A 12712-nucleotide genomic window follows, 5' to 3' on the forward strand; every position below is an offset into this window, starting at 1 on the left:
CAATTTTGTGGGGTCAGAAATTGCTGACTAAGGCAATTAACTTGGCTGTGCATGCAGTAGCCGAAGAGAGTGAGTTGATGTGCTTTGTCGTGGTTAGGTTAGAGTTGAGGTACACCCCCCAGAGTTTTAATCTGGTTGAGGAAGGGGATGGGAGTGCCATCAATAGTGATAGTAGAGTAGTCAGCGTGGAGTTGTTAATTTTAGAAGGAGCGCCAATAATGAGGATCTCTGTTTTTTCATCATGGAGGCAAAGACTATTGACTTGTCATCCAATTCTGTATTATGTCGTAAATTTTGTTTACTAAGATTCTGTCTTGCTCGTGGTTCCCTGAGATAGGTGTCATCTGCAAAGGTTGTGTAAATGACACCCATAGCATCCAGGGCAGCGAAGAGGAGCTAAGTAGGCATTATACAAGGTGGGTGAGAGGCAAGAACCTTGTGGTACACAAAGGGGACTGGAATAGGATCTGCTGATACCTTGCCTAATGTGACTCTGGATGTTCGGTCTGCTAAAAAGGATTTGACCCATGAAGTAGCATCTTGGGAGAGATGGAAGTTTTCTGCCAGTGTAGTGCATAGCTTATCGTGGTCCACCAAATCAAAGGTAGACGATAAATCTAATAAGAGTAGAATACAGAGGTTGCCCGAATCTCTGATGGAGTCCATTTGGATTTTTAGATCCAGTAGGGCCGTTTCTGTACTGTGGGTAGGCCGGAAGCCTGATTGTCTAGGTCCTACTAGGTTATTTGATTCGAGGTATGCTTGGATTTGGGAGTACGCAATTTTGTCTATTTTCAAGTGGAACGGGACTGGTAATGGGACGGTAGTTAGTGGGCACTGCGGGATCTAGCACCGTTTTTTTAAAGAGGTGTGACCCACGCTTCCTTGATGCTGGTGGTGACAGTATTAGTTCTGAAGGAGGCATTGACAAAGTTGGTGATGATGGGGGAGGGTGAGGAAGCACAAAGCACACCGTTTTGATCAGTTTGGCTGGAAAGCATTCTCCTCTGCAATTTGAGCCCGACTATGACCTCTTTGACATGTGCTTGGTTGACCTGAGCAAAGTTGAATTGAAGTTCAGATTTGACTGGCTTAAAGTCCTGGGGTAACTTTGTGGCGCTATTGGTAGCTAGGAGTTTTTGTTTAGCTAGAATTTTGTCTTGTAACTTAGATATTTTGGCAGCGAGCGCATTCTGAATGGTTTCACACCATTCTTTGCTGGCTGGCATGGTATTAGTTTCTCGTAGTATGGTGAAGAGTTCTTTCGAATTGGAGGCTGCATTGTTGATGCAGGAGTTCAGGTCATTAGCTTTACGTTCTATGACAGATTCTTTTGTAATTTTTAATCACTTTCTGAAGAGATTTGACCATCTCTGTGCTGGGCGATTTCTTGTGAGCATATTCCAATGCTCTTTTATGTCGTCGGATGGTGATCAGTTCTTGGCTGAAACCGAAATTGGTGCATTTGTTTGGGTGGGGTATTTTGGTTATGAGGGGGGCTAAAAGGTCGATGGTATTTTTTTTTTTTAGACTGATGTGGTAAGCACTGGCAATGCTACTAGGCTCAGCCATTTAATCATTTGTCCTACTGCACCCCACCGTGGTTCATAAAATGAATTCAGAGTCTATTTAATATATACAGTTTAGTTCTGCCCTTATGTTTGTAGTTCATAACTTATTAAGGTTACCTTTTTATGAAGGCTACATCCTGTTTTTAGTTTTACTGACCTGCATTTCCAGTATACGTTCCATAGTCATTTTTATTTTTGCTTGCTTTGCAGAGTGCACTACAAGTAGCAGTGGCAGCCAATCAGCATCTCATTGTACAGGACCTGTTGGTGCTTGGTGCCCAGTTGAACACAACAGACTGTTGGGGGAGAACACCATTGCATGTTTGTGCAGAAAAGGGATATTCACTAGTCCTTCAGGTAATCCTATTTTTCAAATGGCACTTCTCAGAGGATTCCTCTTCATTGAAAGCACTGAGTATTGTACTATTCGGTACTTAATATGTCAACTTCAGAAAGATGCATGGTGGTAAAGTGAACGAACGTGAATGGGCACTTAAAACTTCGGAAATATTTGAGATTGACCACATGACCGCAATGTTGCAGGACTATTGACACTCGAGGGAATTGGAATTGTCTCCGTTATTACTAAAATCGTTCCGGGGAAACATAGGAACCCGGGAGGAATGCATTTTGATGTGTACATGGACTCATTCGCCCCCGGGGATCTACCTGGAAAGGTGATATGCTGCAGTGTGCTCATTCTCTAATGAGACACATGTTGACTAGCTTGAAACTGATTGAGGGCTTTCCTGCATTAATGGGAGAAGGGGGCGGGGGGGGGGGGGGAGTTGGCAGAGGCAAGGAGTTGTTATACTGCTTGATAAAAATGCGATAAAAGGAAGCTGAACATTACTACTGACCCTAGGTCTTAATCAAGAAATGCAATTTTTATGTTTGACGGTCCTTTCAGCTGTGTAGGTGATCTAAATGTTGAAACTATTTAACCGGTTCCATAGAGAAGGACAATTTATTCTCAAGGCTCGATGCTTTGTACAATAGTTGAGGGAGGGGAAGAAACGCAAGGCAGCAGGTCTCGAATTCCTAATTAGTTTGTGGTTGTACTCTGTAACAGACTGACACACATACACACACACACGTTTCTGAGCTAACCAGTGTCGGGGAGATTTTTTTTTTTTCATTTTTATGCCAAATCCCCTCTACCTGTGAGACCCCCAGCACTTTTTGCTGGACCTCTGGAATTTTTTCTTGCTCTCATGAATGAGGGGAACCTTTTCCCCCCTCATTCATGCTTTCTGCTTTGACCATGGGAACCCTGTTGTGTGTTTTTACTTTGATTTATGGAGTCTTACTTTCCTCGATGCTTGTTAAGGCCTCTGTGTTTCACTTCAGCACACCTCACCGTTTGTGCAGTGTTGCTGGGAGCCCTTTGTGCTCTCCTTCTTATAATTCTTTTATTTTCCTGAAGAACTACTGTTCTCAAGGTTAGGGGGATACTTTTTATCCTTAGCGTTTCCTTTTGTGAGATCAGCACGAATCACCGTATGTGGAGTGCCTAGGCGTTACCTGGGCTCCACTTTTTCACTGCTCCTCTAACATTTTTGTTACAGTAACAGGCATACACTTCTGGCTGGTGGCAGTGGACGTGTTATTTCGACGTTTGTGCAATTTCTACCCGCAGGCTGTGTTCGGGAGAATTCTCAAATGGGCTAATTCCCTCTACCTTGGAGACCCCCAGCAACTTTGCTGGATTTTGAGGACATGATGTTTTTAACCTGGACAGCGTGAGACCTTTTTCCCACTCTCTCGTGTATTTTAATATGATTCTGAACACTTTCTTTTGGTTGTGGAGTCTGACAAACTCCATAGGCATCATCTTTTACATTGTCACACAGCACCTTCAGTGCAGTGGCAGTCTTTCAGATTTCCCCAAGGTTTAAATACCTTCTCATGGATAAACTACTGTTTCCAAGAGCAGTGAAGTGAAATTGACTTTACTTACATTTGTAACTTTCTACCAGCACACACTGTTGGTTTGTTTATTTGTAGCGCGCCTAACCCAAGGGTAGCAGGGCGCAGAAGAAACAAGAGGATTGTATAGCTTAGTTACAGGATCGCAATAGATGGAATCCAGCTGAGGTTACATTGCTGGGCAACATCAAGAACATTGAAGGTCAAAGCAGCATATTATAGTTACAAGAAATATACAATATATACAGGTTAAATGATTTGTCTAAGCATAGAGGAACAGTAGATGTACAGAGTTGTACGCAATTTACAGTAATTAGGTATAGTGCGGCTGGAAAAGCGTTAAGTATCTTGTTCCTTGAGCCAGAGGATAGCATTGGATCTAAATTGCGGGTATGGAAGTTCCAAAATTGTGCTGCTTTAACAGGGAAGCTGTTACCTCCAGACATAGTGCGTTTGAATCTTGGCACCAGAAGGAGGTTAGAGTTGACCTTTCTGGAAGGGCGGCAGGATGCTGGTCTAGTGAATCTCGATATCAAGTATTGAGGGGCAGCTTGGTGGAGGCATTTATGATTGAGAGACAGATTTAAGGAATATTTTATGTTTCGTTGAAAGCCAATTGACAGATCGTCTAGTCTCAGAAATGTGGGCTTTCTTCGGGAGGCTTAGGGCAGCTCTTAAAGCATTATTTTGTAACATTTTAATTTTGTTTGTGATAAATTTTGCTACCTACAAAAAGCGCATTACAATAGTCCAACTTGGACAGGATTAGAGCTCTGGCTAAGGTGATGCAATTTAGAAGGTGAAAGGAATGGTTTGGCTGCTCTCATAAGTTTGCATGTATAGTATGTGGCAGATGCCATGCCGTTAACTTGTTTTTTGAAGGAAAGTGTAGAGTCTAAATAGAAGCCGAGGGTTTTTACCTCGTTGGCTACAGTGGTGATGATGATGATGTTTTCAATTACAAAGGAAGAGTAATTATGGCCTAGTTTATTAAGGTTGGATGTGGTGCCTAAGATGAGGAGTTCTGTTTTGTCATCATTCAGGCATAGACCGTGTGAGGCCATCCATGCCTGGATGATGAGGTACACTCTATTTACAAAGGCCAAATCCTTGTCATAATCCCCCCGTCAACGGGATGAGGATCTGGGTATCATCAGCATAGTTAGTATACGTAATACCCAGACCATCTAGATCATCGAAAAGGGGCTTTGTTAAAATGTTGTACAGGGTAGGAGAGACACAGGAGCCCTGAGGCACGCCGCAGGTGATGGGCATTGGGTCAGCAGCTGCTAGTGGGGAGAAGACTCTCATAGTACGGTTGTTAAGAAAGGATTGGATCCAGTCGGTTGCCTCTTGGGAAAAGTTAGCTGCCGATTGTAAGTGGTTACAAAAGATCGCATGGTTGACGAGGTCAAATGCAGCTGAGAGATCAAGAAGTAACAGTAGTGCCGTCTTACCCTCGTCTCTCAGCTCATCTATCTGTGCCTTGAGATCTATGCGTGCAGTCTCAGTTCCGTACTGGGGTCTGAAGGCGCACTGTCGGACTCCTAGAAGGTGGTGATATTCTTACAAGAGGGTGCTGGAGGGGTTACTTAGTATCCGCTTTGTCTAGCTTCTCCTGTAACATTTTGTTACCCTTTCCTCACTGAATGGCTGGTGGCAGTGTTTTACCTTTTACTACCATTGTGTGTTTTTACCACGGGCTGCGTTCGCAGCCACGGTAAAGCATCCATGGGTACCATTTTAGTCAAAATGGCACCGGTCTTCTTTTCGCCATTTCTTTGTGCAAAGGTCCTTCTTGAGATTTACTCTGCACGCCAAACCAGGTTTGGTCTTTGTTAATTTTGCCTTTGGGGGTATTCACGAGTGAAGCCAGTGTCTGGCGGGGGCAGGAAGCGAGGCAGGTGCTCGACTCCCTATGCTTGGTCTCCTAGGAAAACAAGAGGTGATGGCTGGAAGGTTTAGAATAAATCTTAACCTCTGGCATTGCTGTGGGCAACCCTCCAGTCCATTGTTCTTCGCCTTCCAATCCATTATAAAAGGGGAAAGACCATATGCAATCGGGCTTGGTCCCACCCCCAAAGGGGTAGTCCAGCCCGAACTGCTAGGTCACATCCCTTCTGCACGAGACCACAAGCATCCCCAAACATGTTTCAGCCTTGTTGGGCTAGGAGACAGGAACGCACTCTTAGGTGATTGGCCGGCTGGCTGTCCGGCAAGGACAGCCACCCTGCTGGGTGACTAACAGCTAGGCTGGAGTGAATGGGAGAAACCTGCATCGTCGAATCAAAGTAAATCGTGGTGAGGGGTGTGGGGGGGGTTGGACAAGTCTGCATTCTCGCCCGTGCCTTTATTTTTTTTGTATTGACATTAATAGAATATAACATTAACTCCCCTCCCCACCCAGCCCCCTCCTCGGCAAATGCAGTGCATTTGGTTCTTTTCACATTTCTGACCTCTCATGGGATACACCATAATGTCCAGTATTCTCAGGTTGTGTGGGCACCGCTGACGTACAAAGTTCCCTAAGTCCAAGACCATTGCCCATTCTTGTAGGAATTTACCAGCTTCCCCATGCATATTGTATGTTGTCCATTCCATTCCTTTCCATTGCCATAATGCCCCAGAGTTTGAACAACCAATCCCTTGTCGTTGGCGGTCGTTTTTGTTTCCAACACTTCGCTATAACCAACCAAGCCGCTATTACCACTAACATGAACGATTTGCTATGCGCCCTAGAGGGTAGATGGACGCCCAAATCGAACAGACCACACATCCATTCCCTTGGTGTCAGACTTGCATCAAGGGGTATCACTGTCTTTATCTGAGCAGTGACCTTCTCCCAAAATTCCCCCATAGCATTCCCACCAGATATGTCTCCAATCCCCTCTCATTCCACAACCCCGCCAACACTCAGCCGAAGTTGTCAGCTATATTTGGTGCAGCCGGCCACTGAACCATTATTTTATACCAAGCTTCCCTGACCTGGATCGACCTTGTCAGCTAAGGGATGTTTGCCCACAAATGCTCCCAATGTTCTCTTGGAATATCACTCCCCAATGTCTTTTCCCATCTATGCATATATCCCCATGCTTGGGTCCTCATTTTTACCAAAATCGAAAATAGCTTTGACAGCAGTTGCTTGTTTCCTGTGTGTGTGTGTGTGTGTGTGTGTGTGTGTGTGTGTGTGGTAATACATTTGTCAAAAACCGTTAGTTCTCTCCCCACAGCTACCTTCCCTCACGAACGGACTATCCAATGTTGCATTTGATATTATTCCATTCTGTCCTTTTCAAAAAGTCTCATATGCTGTTTACATTCTATAAAGGTGCAAATATCTGACCCCGGCATCATCCCCTGCACCTTTGTAACCCTCCTTCCACCTGTGCCTTTTTTAATTTATATACATCTGACATTGGTGAGTATTTGCAAAACACAGGCTTTGCCTATCCTAAACTGGCCTACCTCAAGGTTTCGTGGCACAACTATGCCGACGAGGACTTCCATACCTGCTTAACTCTTTTAATGACTATGCTAAACAGAATTCCCTGGTCATTCACCAAAAAATAAGATTATGCAGTGTATTTTAAAAACTTGTGCTTTCTCTTATACATGACTAGTGGGTGGAGCAGCTCTGGAAAGGGTGGAAAGCTTTGTCTGTTTGGTTTTTCCGATTCATGCAAAACCAAGTGTGATGATTGGGCTAAAACTCTTGCCCTCGCCATGCTGAACGAATTGAAGAGGATTGACTCTAAATATGTTACGATTTCCGAAAAAAACCTTAATTCTCGATCACGGGGTTTGGCATGGATTCACATGCTCGTGAATATTCCCTGTTGTCGGGCCGGGAATCCTTGTTAAAAGAAACAGTTTCACTTTCACTTAAAAACTGTATTTCTCCTCTAAACCAATCATGATCCTCTGGGTCATACTGCCCCCAGCCAATGACAGTCTCCCTAAGCCCCACCTCTGGCAGCCATCTTCAGATTTTTGCTGCACGTTGGGAGTCCTTGAGTTTTGCACTTTGAGCTACTTCTACATCACTTTTTCCACAGAAAAGGTTTCTATTTTTGTCAACAGAGCCTGTGCTCTTCTCTCCCTCTGCCGACAGCGGGGATCAGTTTGTCTGTGAATTTCAGCGCCCCATAAAGGCCCCCATTTCGTCCACAGATCACAAGGACCTGGATTACCTACACACGGTCCATGAGCATGTAGAGGACGACAGCAGCAATGCCGGCGACCGCCGGCGCAGGGCCTAGTGTTACATCCCTCGGTGGAGCCGGCGTGATTAGATCTGGTCATCCCATCGACCCAGCACACTTTGGTGTCTGTAATCCAGAAAAGGATGCCGCAGGGCCCGGTTCCTGCAGCACCCGATCAGCCTCTGGCTAAGAAAAGGAAGCGTCATCTGATGCCCCTGCCCCTGTATCAGCCTCCATGTCAGGTGTTCACCACCCTCCCCCCCCCCTCCAGTGGCCATGGCGACGACTGACGGCGATGACGATGGTCATGGCGGGCGGATCTCTGCAGCCAAGGTCGCCCCCACCGGATAATGTGGGGTCGTTACATTCTATGGTCGCCAAAGCTTTTGAGCTTTTCCAGCTTATTCCCAAGGAGACCAAGAATGAGAGTTTCCTGTAACGAGGCGCAAGGCTGAACATAAGATCACAGCAGTACCCCTTCTGGATGACGTGTGGGAGGAAGACCTGGCCCTCTTGAAGAACCCCTGCACGGCCCTGGCCAAGCGGGATAGGCTAGAGAAAAAGTACTGGCTGCCAGAGTCCGCACCCAGGTGCCTACGGTCACAACTATCGCCGGACTTGGTGGTTTCGGCGACCACGAGGAAGTCGTCAAACCCGTCCTTGTCCTCTATCCCTCTGGACAGCGAGGGGAAGAAGTTGGATGTCATGGGAAGGAATGTTATTTACACTGAGGCGTCAACCATCAAGGCGGCCATTGTACTGGTGATCCTGGCCAGGTACAACAGGGAACTGTGATACAGGCTGGGCCCAATTCTGGAGTTCCTCACCAACAAGAGGATGGGAGAGGTGGCTTTGGACCATGCAATCATGGTGGCGCTGGACATCGCTGACACAGGGTTCCAGCATATGGGGAACGGTGTCTGCCTCTGTCGTGAAGGCTGACTGAAGGGCACACATTTCTGCCAGGAGGTCCAGGCGAGGGTACTGTACATGCCGTTTGACAGAGAACCTTTTTGGGAAGGTTGTTGATGAATCCCTGCAGGCCATCAAAGTGGATACCGAGACGGCCCGTGCCCTGGGCACGCTCCAGCAACACTGCCTTCCTTTTGCTCCTCCAGAGAAAAATCGGGCAGATCGATGAAAGCTTCTCCTCGGCGTACCGCCAGCCCTCTAGGTACACGACCCAGGAGGCCTACAGAGGCCGTTCCAAGGCCTGCGGTGGAGGTGGTTGACTCTGCTGCCAAAGCAGGACTGAACCGTCCAAGACGGCTGGCCCCCACCCATGCACCACAGTGGAAGGCCGGTTGACTGGATTCGTCGGCGAGTGGGAGAAGATCTCCGACAGATTGGTGCTGGACGCTCTCGCCCACGGACATACCCTGTAGTTTCAGCACAGGTGTCTGCGAATCCCTCCGGCAGGAGCAGCACATCCCCCCCCCCTTTCCCTCCCCACCCCCCCAACTCAACCCAACACCCCCCACCCTCGCTACCCCCACTCTTGGAGGAGGTATGGCCATGCTGCAAAAGGTGGCAATGAAGCTGGTTCCTCGACGACTCTGGGGCTCAGAGTCTATAGTCAAAATGAAAACCCTCAAGTCCCAAAGATTCAGGATGGTTCTGTTGCAGCACGTGCTCGGCCAACTGGAAGGAGACTTTGACGTCGCTGGACCTGGAGGACGCCTACAAGGGTGTTCACAAAGTGCCTGGCACCGGTGGCTGCCGATCCGTGTCTATGGGGGATACTCCTGTACCCGTACCTGGATGACTGGGTAATTCGGGCCAGTTCGCAAGAGTTGGCAGTCGGGCACACTGAAGACCGTCCAGCTTCTGACAGGTCTGGGATTCTCCATTATCCGAAATCCCGCTCGAGGCCATCACAGAACGCGTTGTTCTTAGGAGCCAGACTCGTTATGGTCTCCTGCCTAGCATCACCCCCATGGAGGAGAGGGTGGCGGCCATTCTGGCGAAGTGCAATGGGTGTTGTCACTAAAGACCGCCACGGTGCGCATCATCAAGTAGCTTCTTGGCATGATGTCGTCTTGCATCTACCTTATCTAGCTCTGCAGGTTACAGATGTGACCTCTTCAGGAGTTCCTGGTTGCTCGCTGGATTCAGGTGTCCGGAAGCTTTGCGGACAAGATCCCGCTCTACGAGGAGTTCAGTCAGGCGATACGGTGGTGAGGCGTTCATTCCAGCATCGCCTGGGGCACAGGGTTTCAAAGTCCCCCACACCCCCTACCAGGAGACGGTCACCACGGATGGTTCCCTCGAAGGCTGGGGCGCCCACACCGAACATCTGCACAACAGAGGCCTGTGGCAGGCAGAGAGGGATCTCCACATCAATATCCTGGAACTGTGGGCAGTGTTCTGGGCCCTCAAGTCATTCCTTCCGTATCTGAAGGGTAAGGTGGTCAGTATTGTCACGGACACCACCACCACGGTGTTCTACATCAGGAAGTGGGAGGGCACTCATTCCCCAGTGCTCTCCATAGAGGCGCAGGTTTGTGGCACTGGGCAGTGACCAGGGATTTTCCACGTCCCTTTTCACCTGGTGGGAGTCAAGAACACCATTGCAGACTCCCTCAACAGGGAGTTGCGCTCCAGCCACGAGTGGGCACTTCGGCAGGACCAGGTGGACAGCATCTTCATCCAGTGGGGCAGGCCTCAGATCGATCTGTTTGCAACGGCGGCAAACTCAAAATGCCAGAGGGTTGCCAGCAGATTCCATCAACCAAGGAGCATGGGGGGGACACGGTCTCCTTCCCGTGTGAAGACCTGTTTCTGTATGATATACTTTTTCTATTGCACCCATACACAAGTGTTTCAGAGCGCGACAAGGCAAGGAGGGGAACAAGGGAGGACAAAGCAACTATCTTAATAGACCCAGTGACATTATTACAAATATAGGACGAGGTTGCATTAGATAGTGTTTTAAAGAATGATTTGGGAACTTTTATTGGGAGAGCCTGAAAGTGATATAGCATTTTAGGGAGGATGCTCATCTTTACTGCTTGAATTCTACCCCACCATGAAACTATTAGGGGGGGTCCAGCGCTCCAGGTCCCTCTTTACCCGTTCCAGAAGGGGGTGGGGGGTAGTTCCCATTGTATAGTGCTTCTTTCTTGTGTGTCAGGGTTATCCCCAGATATTTGATTCCTTTTTCAGCTATTGTCAAGTCTAATGTTGCTGCTATTCTTTCTATTTCCGGCCTCTCTCCCGCTAAGAGTAACAGTTCTGATTTTTTTCTTGTTTATTTTGAGTCCCGAGATCGCCCCAAATGTCTCCAGCTCTCTGATAGCTATGGGTAATGCCATCCCCGGGTCCGCTAGGGCTAGCAGCATATCGTGTGCGTACACTATTACCTTATGTTGTGTGCCTCCCATTTCTATCCCCGTTATGCGGACTGACTCCCTTATTCTAATTGGGAGAGGTTCCAAGAATATGGCGTACAGAAGGAGGGAGAGTGGGCAGCCCTGTTTGGTGCCCTGTGAGATCTCAATTTTGTCTGTGACCACCCCATTTATGGCAATCCTGATTGTTGGGGAGGTGTAATTGGCTTTTACCATTTTTATGAACTGTTCCCCAAAGCCCATATGCTTTAGAGTTTTGAATAATATTGACCACTCAACTCTATCGAAAGCCTTTTCGGCGTCTCGTGAGAGTAAGGCTGCCGGTTTGCGTGTGATCTCCGTTTTTTCCACTAGGTGTATTATTGTTTGTCTCCCTGGGATAAATCCTGATTGGTCTGGGTTTATTATGGACGGAAGGAGAGGGGATAGCCTATTTGCCAGAATTTTGGTGTATAGCTTGGCATCCAAATTAATCGGTGCAATGGGCCGGTAGGAGCTGGGGAGGGATGGGTCTTTCCCTGTTTTATGGAATACCAGCACCTTTGCTTCATTCATTGAGTGAGTCACATTTCCATTTTCTTTGAAGGAGTTTAGGAGTCTCGTCAAGACGGAGATGAGTATATCTGCGTATTTTTTGTAAAAGAGGGCGGTAAAGCCGTCCGGACCTGGTGCATTGTCATTTGGGAGTGCGGCTATTGCCTTTTTTTACTTCCTCTTCCGTGATCGGGTTCTCTAATGCTTTTGTCTTCCTCTGGGATTTTAGGAATGGGGAGAGTTTGCAGATAACTGTCTTGGTCGGTTTCATTTGGGTGATCTGTGGCATATAGTGATTGATAGAATTCACGAAAGACTTTTCCTATGCTTTGGGTTCGTGTCTGTAGTTCTCTTTGTGAGTCTCAAATGCTCTTTATGTTCATATTCTCTTGTTTTTCTCGTAGTTGTCTCGCTAATAATCTGTCTGCTTTATTGGCTTTTATATAGAGTCGTTGTTTGAGGTATTGGAGGGATCTTTCGGCCCTTTTGGTGCGGAGCATTTCTAGTTGTCCCTGTATGTGTTTTAGGGCCTTCTGGAGGGGTGGGACAGAAGTTCTTCTTGTGTGTCTGTTACTTTTTTTTCGAGTTTTTTCCCAGCGGTGTCTCTGGTTTTCTTTAGTGGCCTTTAGTGCTATGAAGTGTCAGCGGGTTACCGCTTTGAATGCCTCCCAGACTGTGCTTAATGGGACCTCCCCTGTGTCGTTTTGTGTAAAATATTCAATTATCTTGTCCCTGATAGTTTCCCCCAGTACTGGGTCCAGGAGAATATCCTGTGGGAGCCTCCAGCGCCATAGCCCTCCCCCCCCTTTTCAGGGGTCGTCATTTCTAGCCAGAGTAGGGCGTGATTTGATGGTGATATCGATCCCATTTCTATTTCTTGAATTTTACCCAAGAGGCCCACCGATACCCAGAAGTAGTCTATCCTTGACATCGTATTATATACGTGTGAAAAGTATGTGTAGCCTCTCTGCAGGCCCTTTTGTTCTCTCCATACATCGCAGAGTGCCAGCTGGTCCATTTTTTGTTTGAGAAGTTTGGAAGGAGCGCCCTGTGTGATGGGACCGCCCCGCACTCCTATCTGTTGATGCCATGCTAAGATTAGGTCTCCCCCATAATCACTTCCCCC

General features: G+C 47.4%; 1 protein-coding gene across 2 annotated transcripts in view; it reads left to right on the plus strand.

The window, feature by feature from the left end:
• The window catches only part of NFKBIZ (NFKB inhibitor zeta), a 329859-nt gene that overhangs the window by 97782 nt on the left and 219365 nt on the right, over positions 1-12712 (plus strand). For both annotated transcript variants that reach the window (XM_069637311.1, XM_069637312.1), the window contains exon 7: positions 1782-1928. In XM_069637311.1, the coding sequence (XP_069493412.1) occupies positions 1782-1928 (147 nt within the window). The remainder of the gene's footprint in view (positions 1-1781; positions 1929-12712) is intronic.

This window comes from Ambystoma mexicanum, chromosome 7p (assembly GCF_040938575.1).
Source record: "Ambystoma mexicanum isolate Mex_15411 chromosome 7p, UKY_AmexF1_1, whole genome shotgun sequence".
Classification (NCBI taxonomy): Eukaryota; Metazoa; Chordata; class Amphibia; order Caudata; family Ambystomatidae; genus Ambystoma; species Ambystoma mexicanum.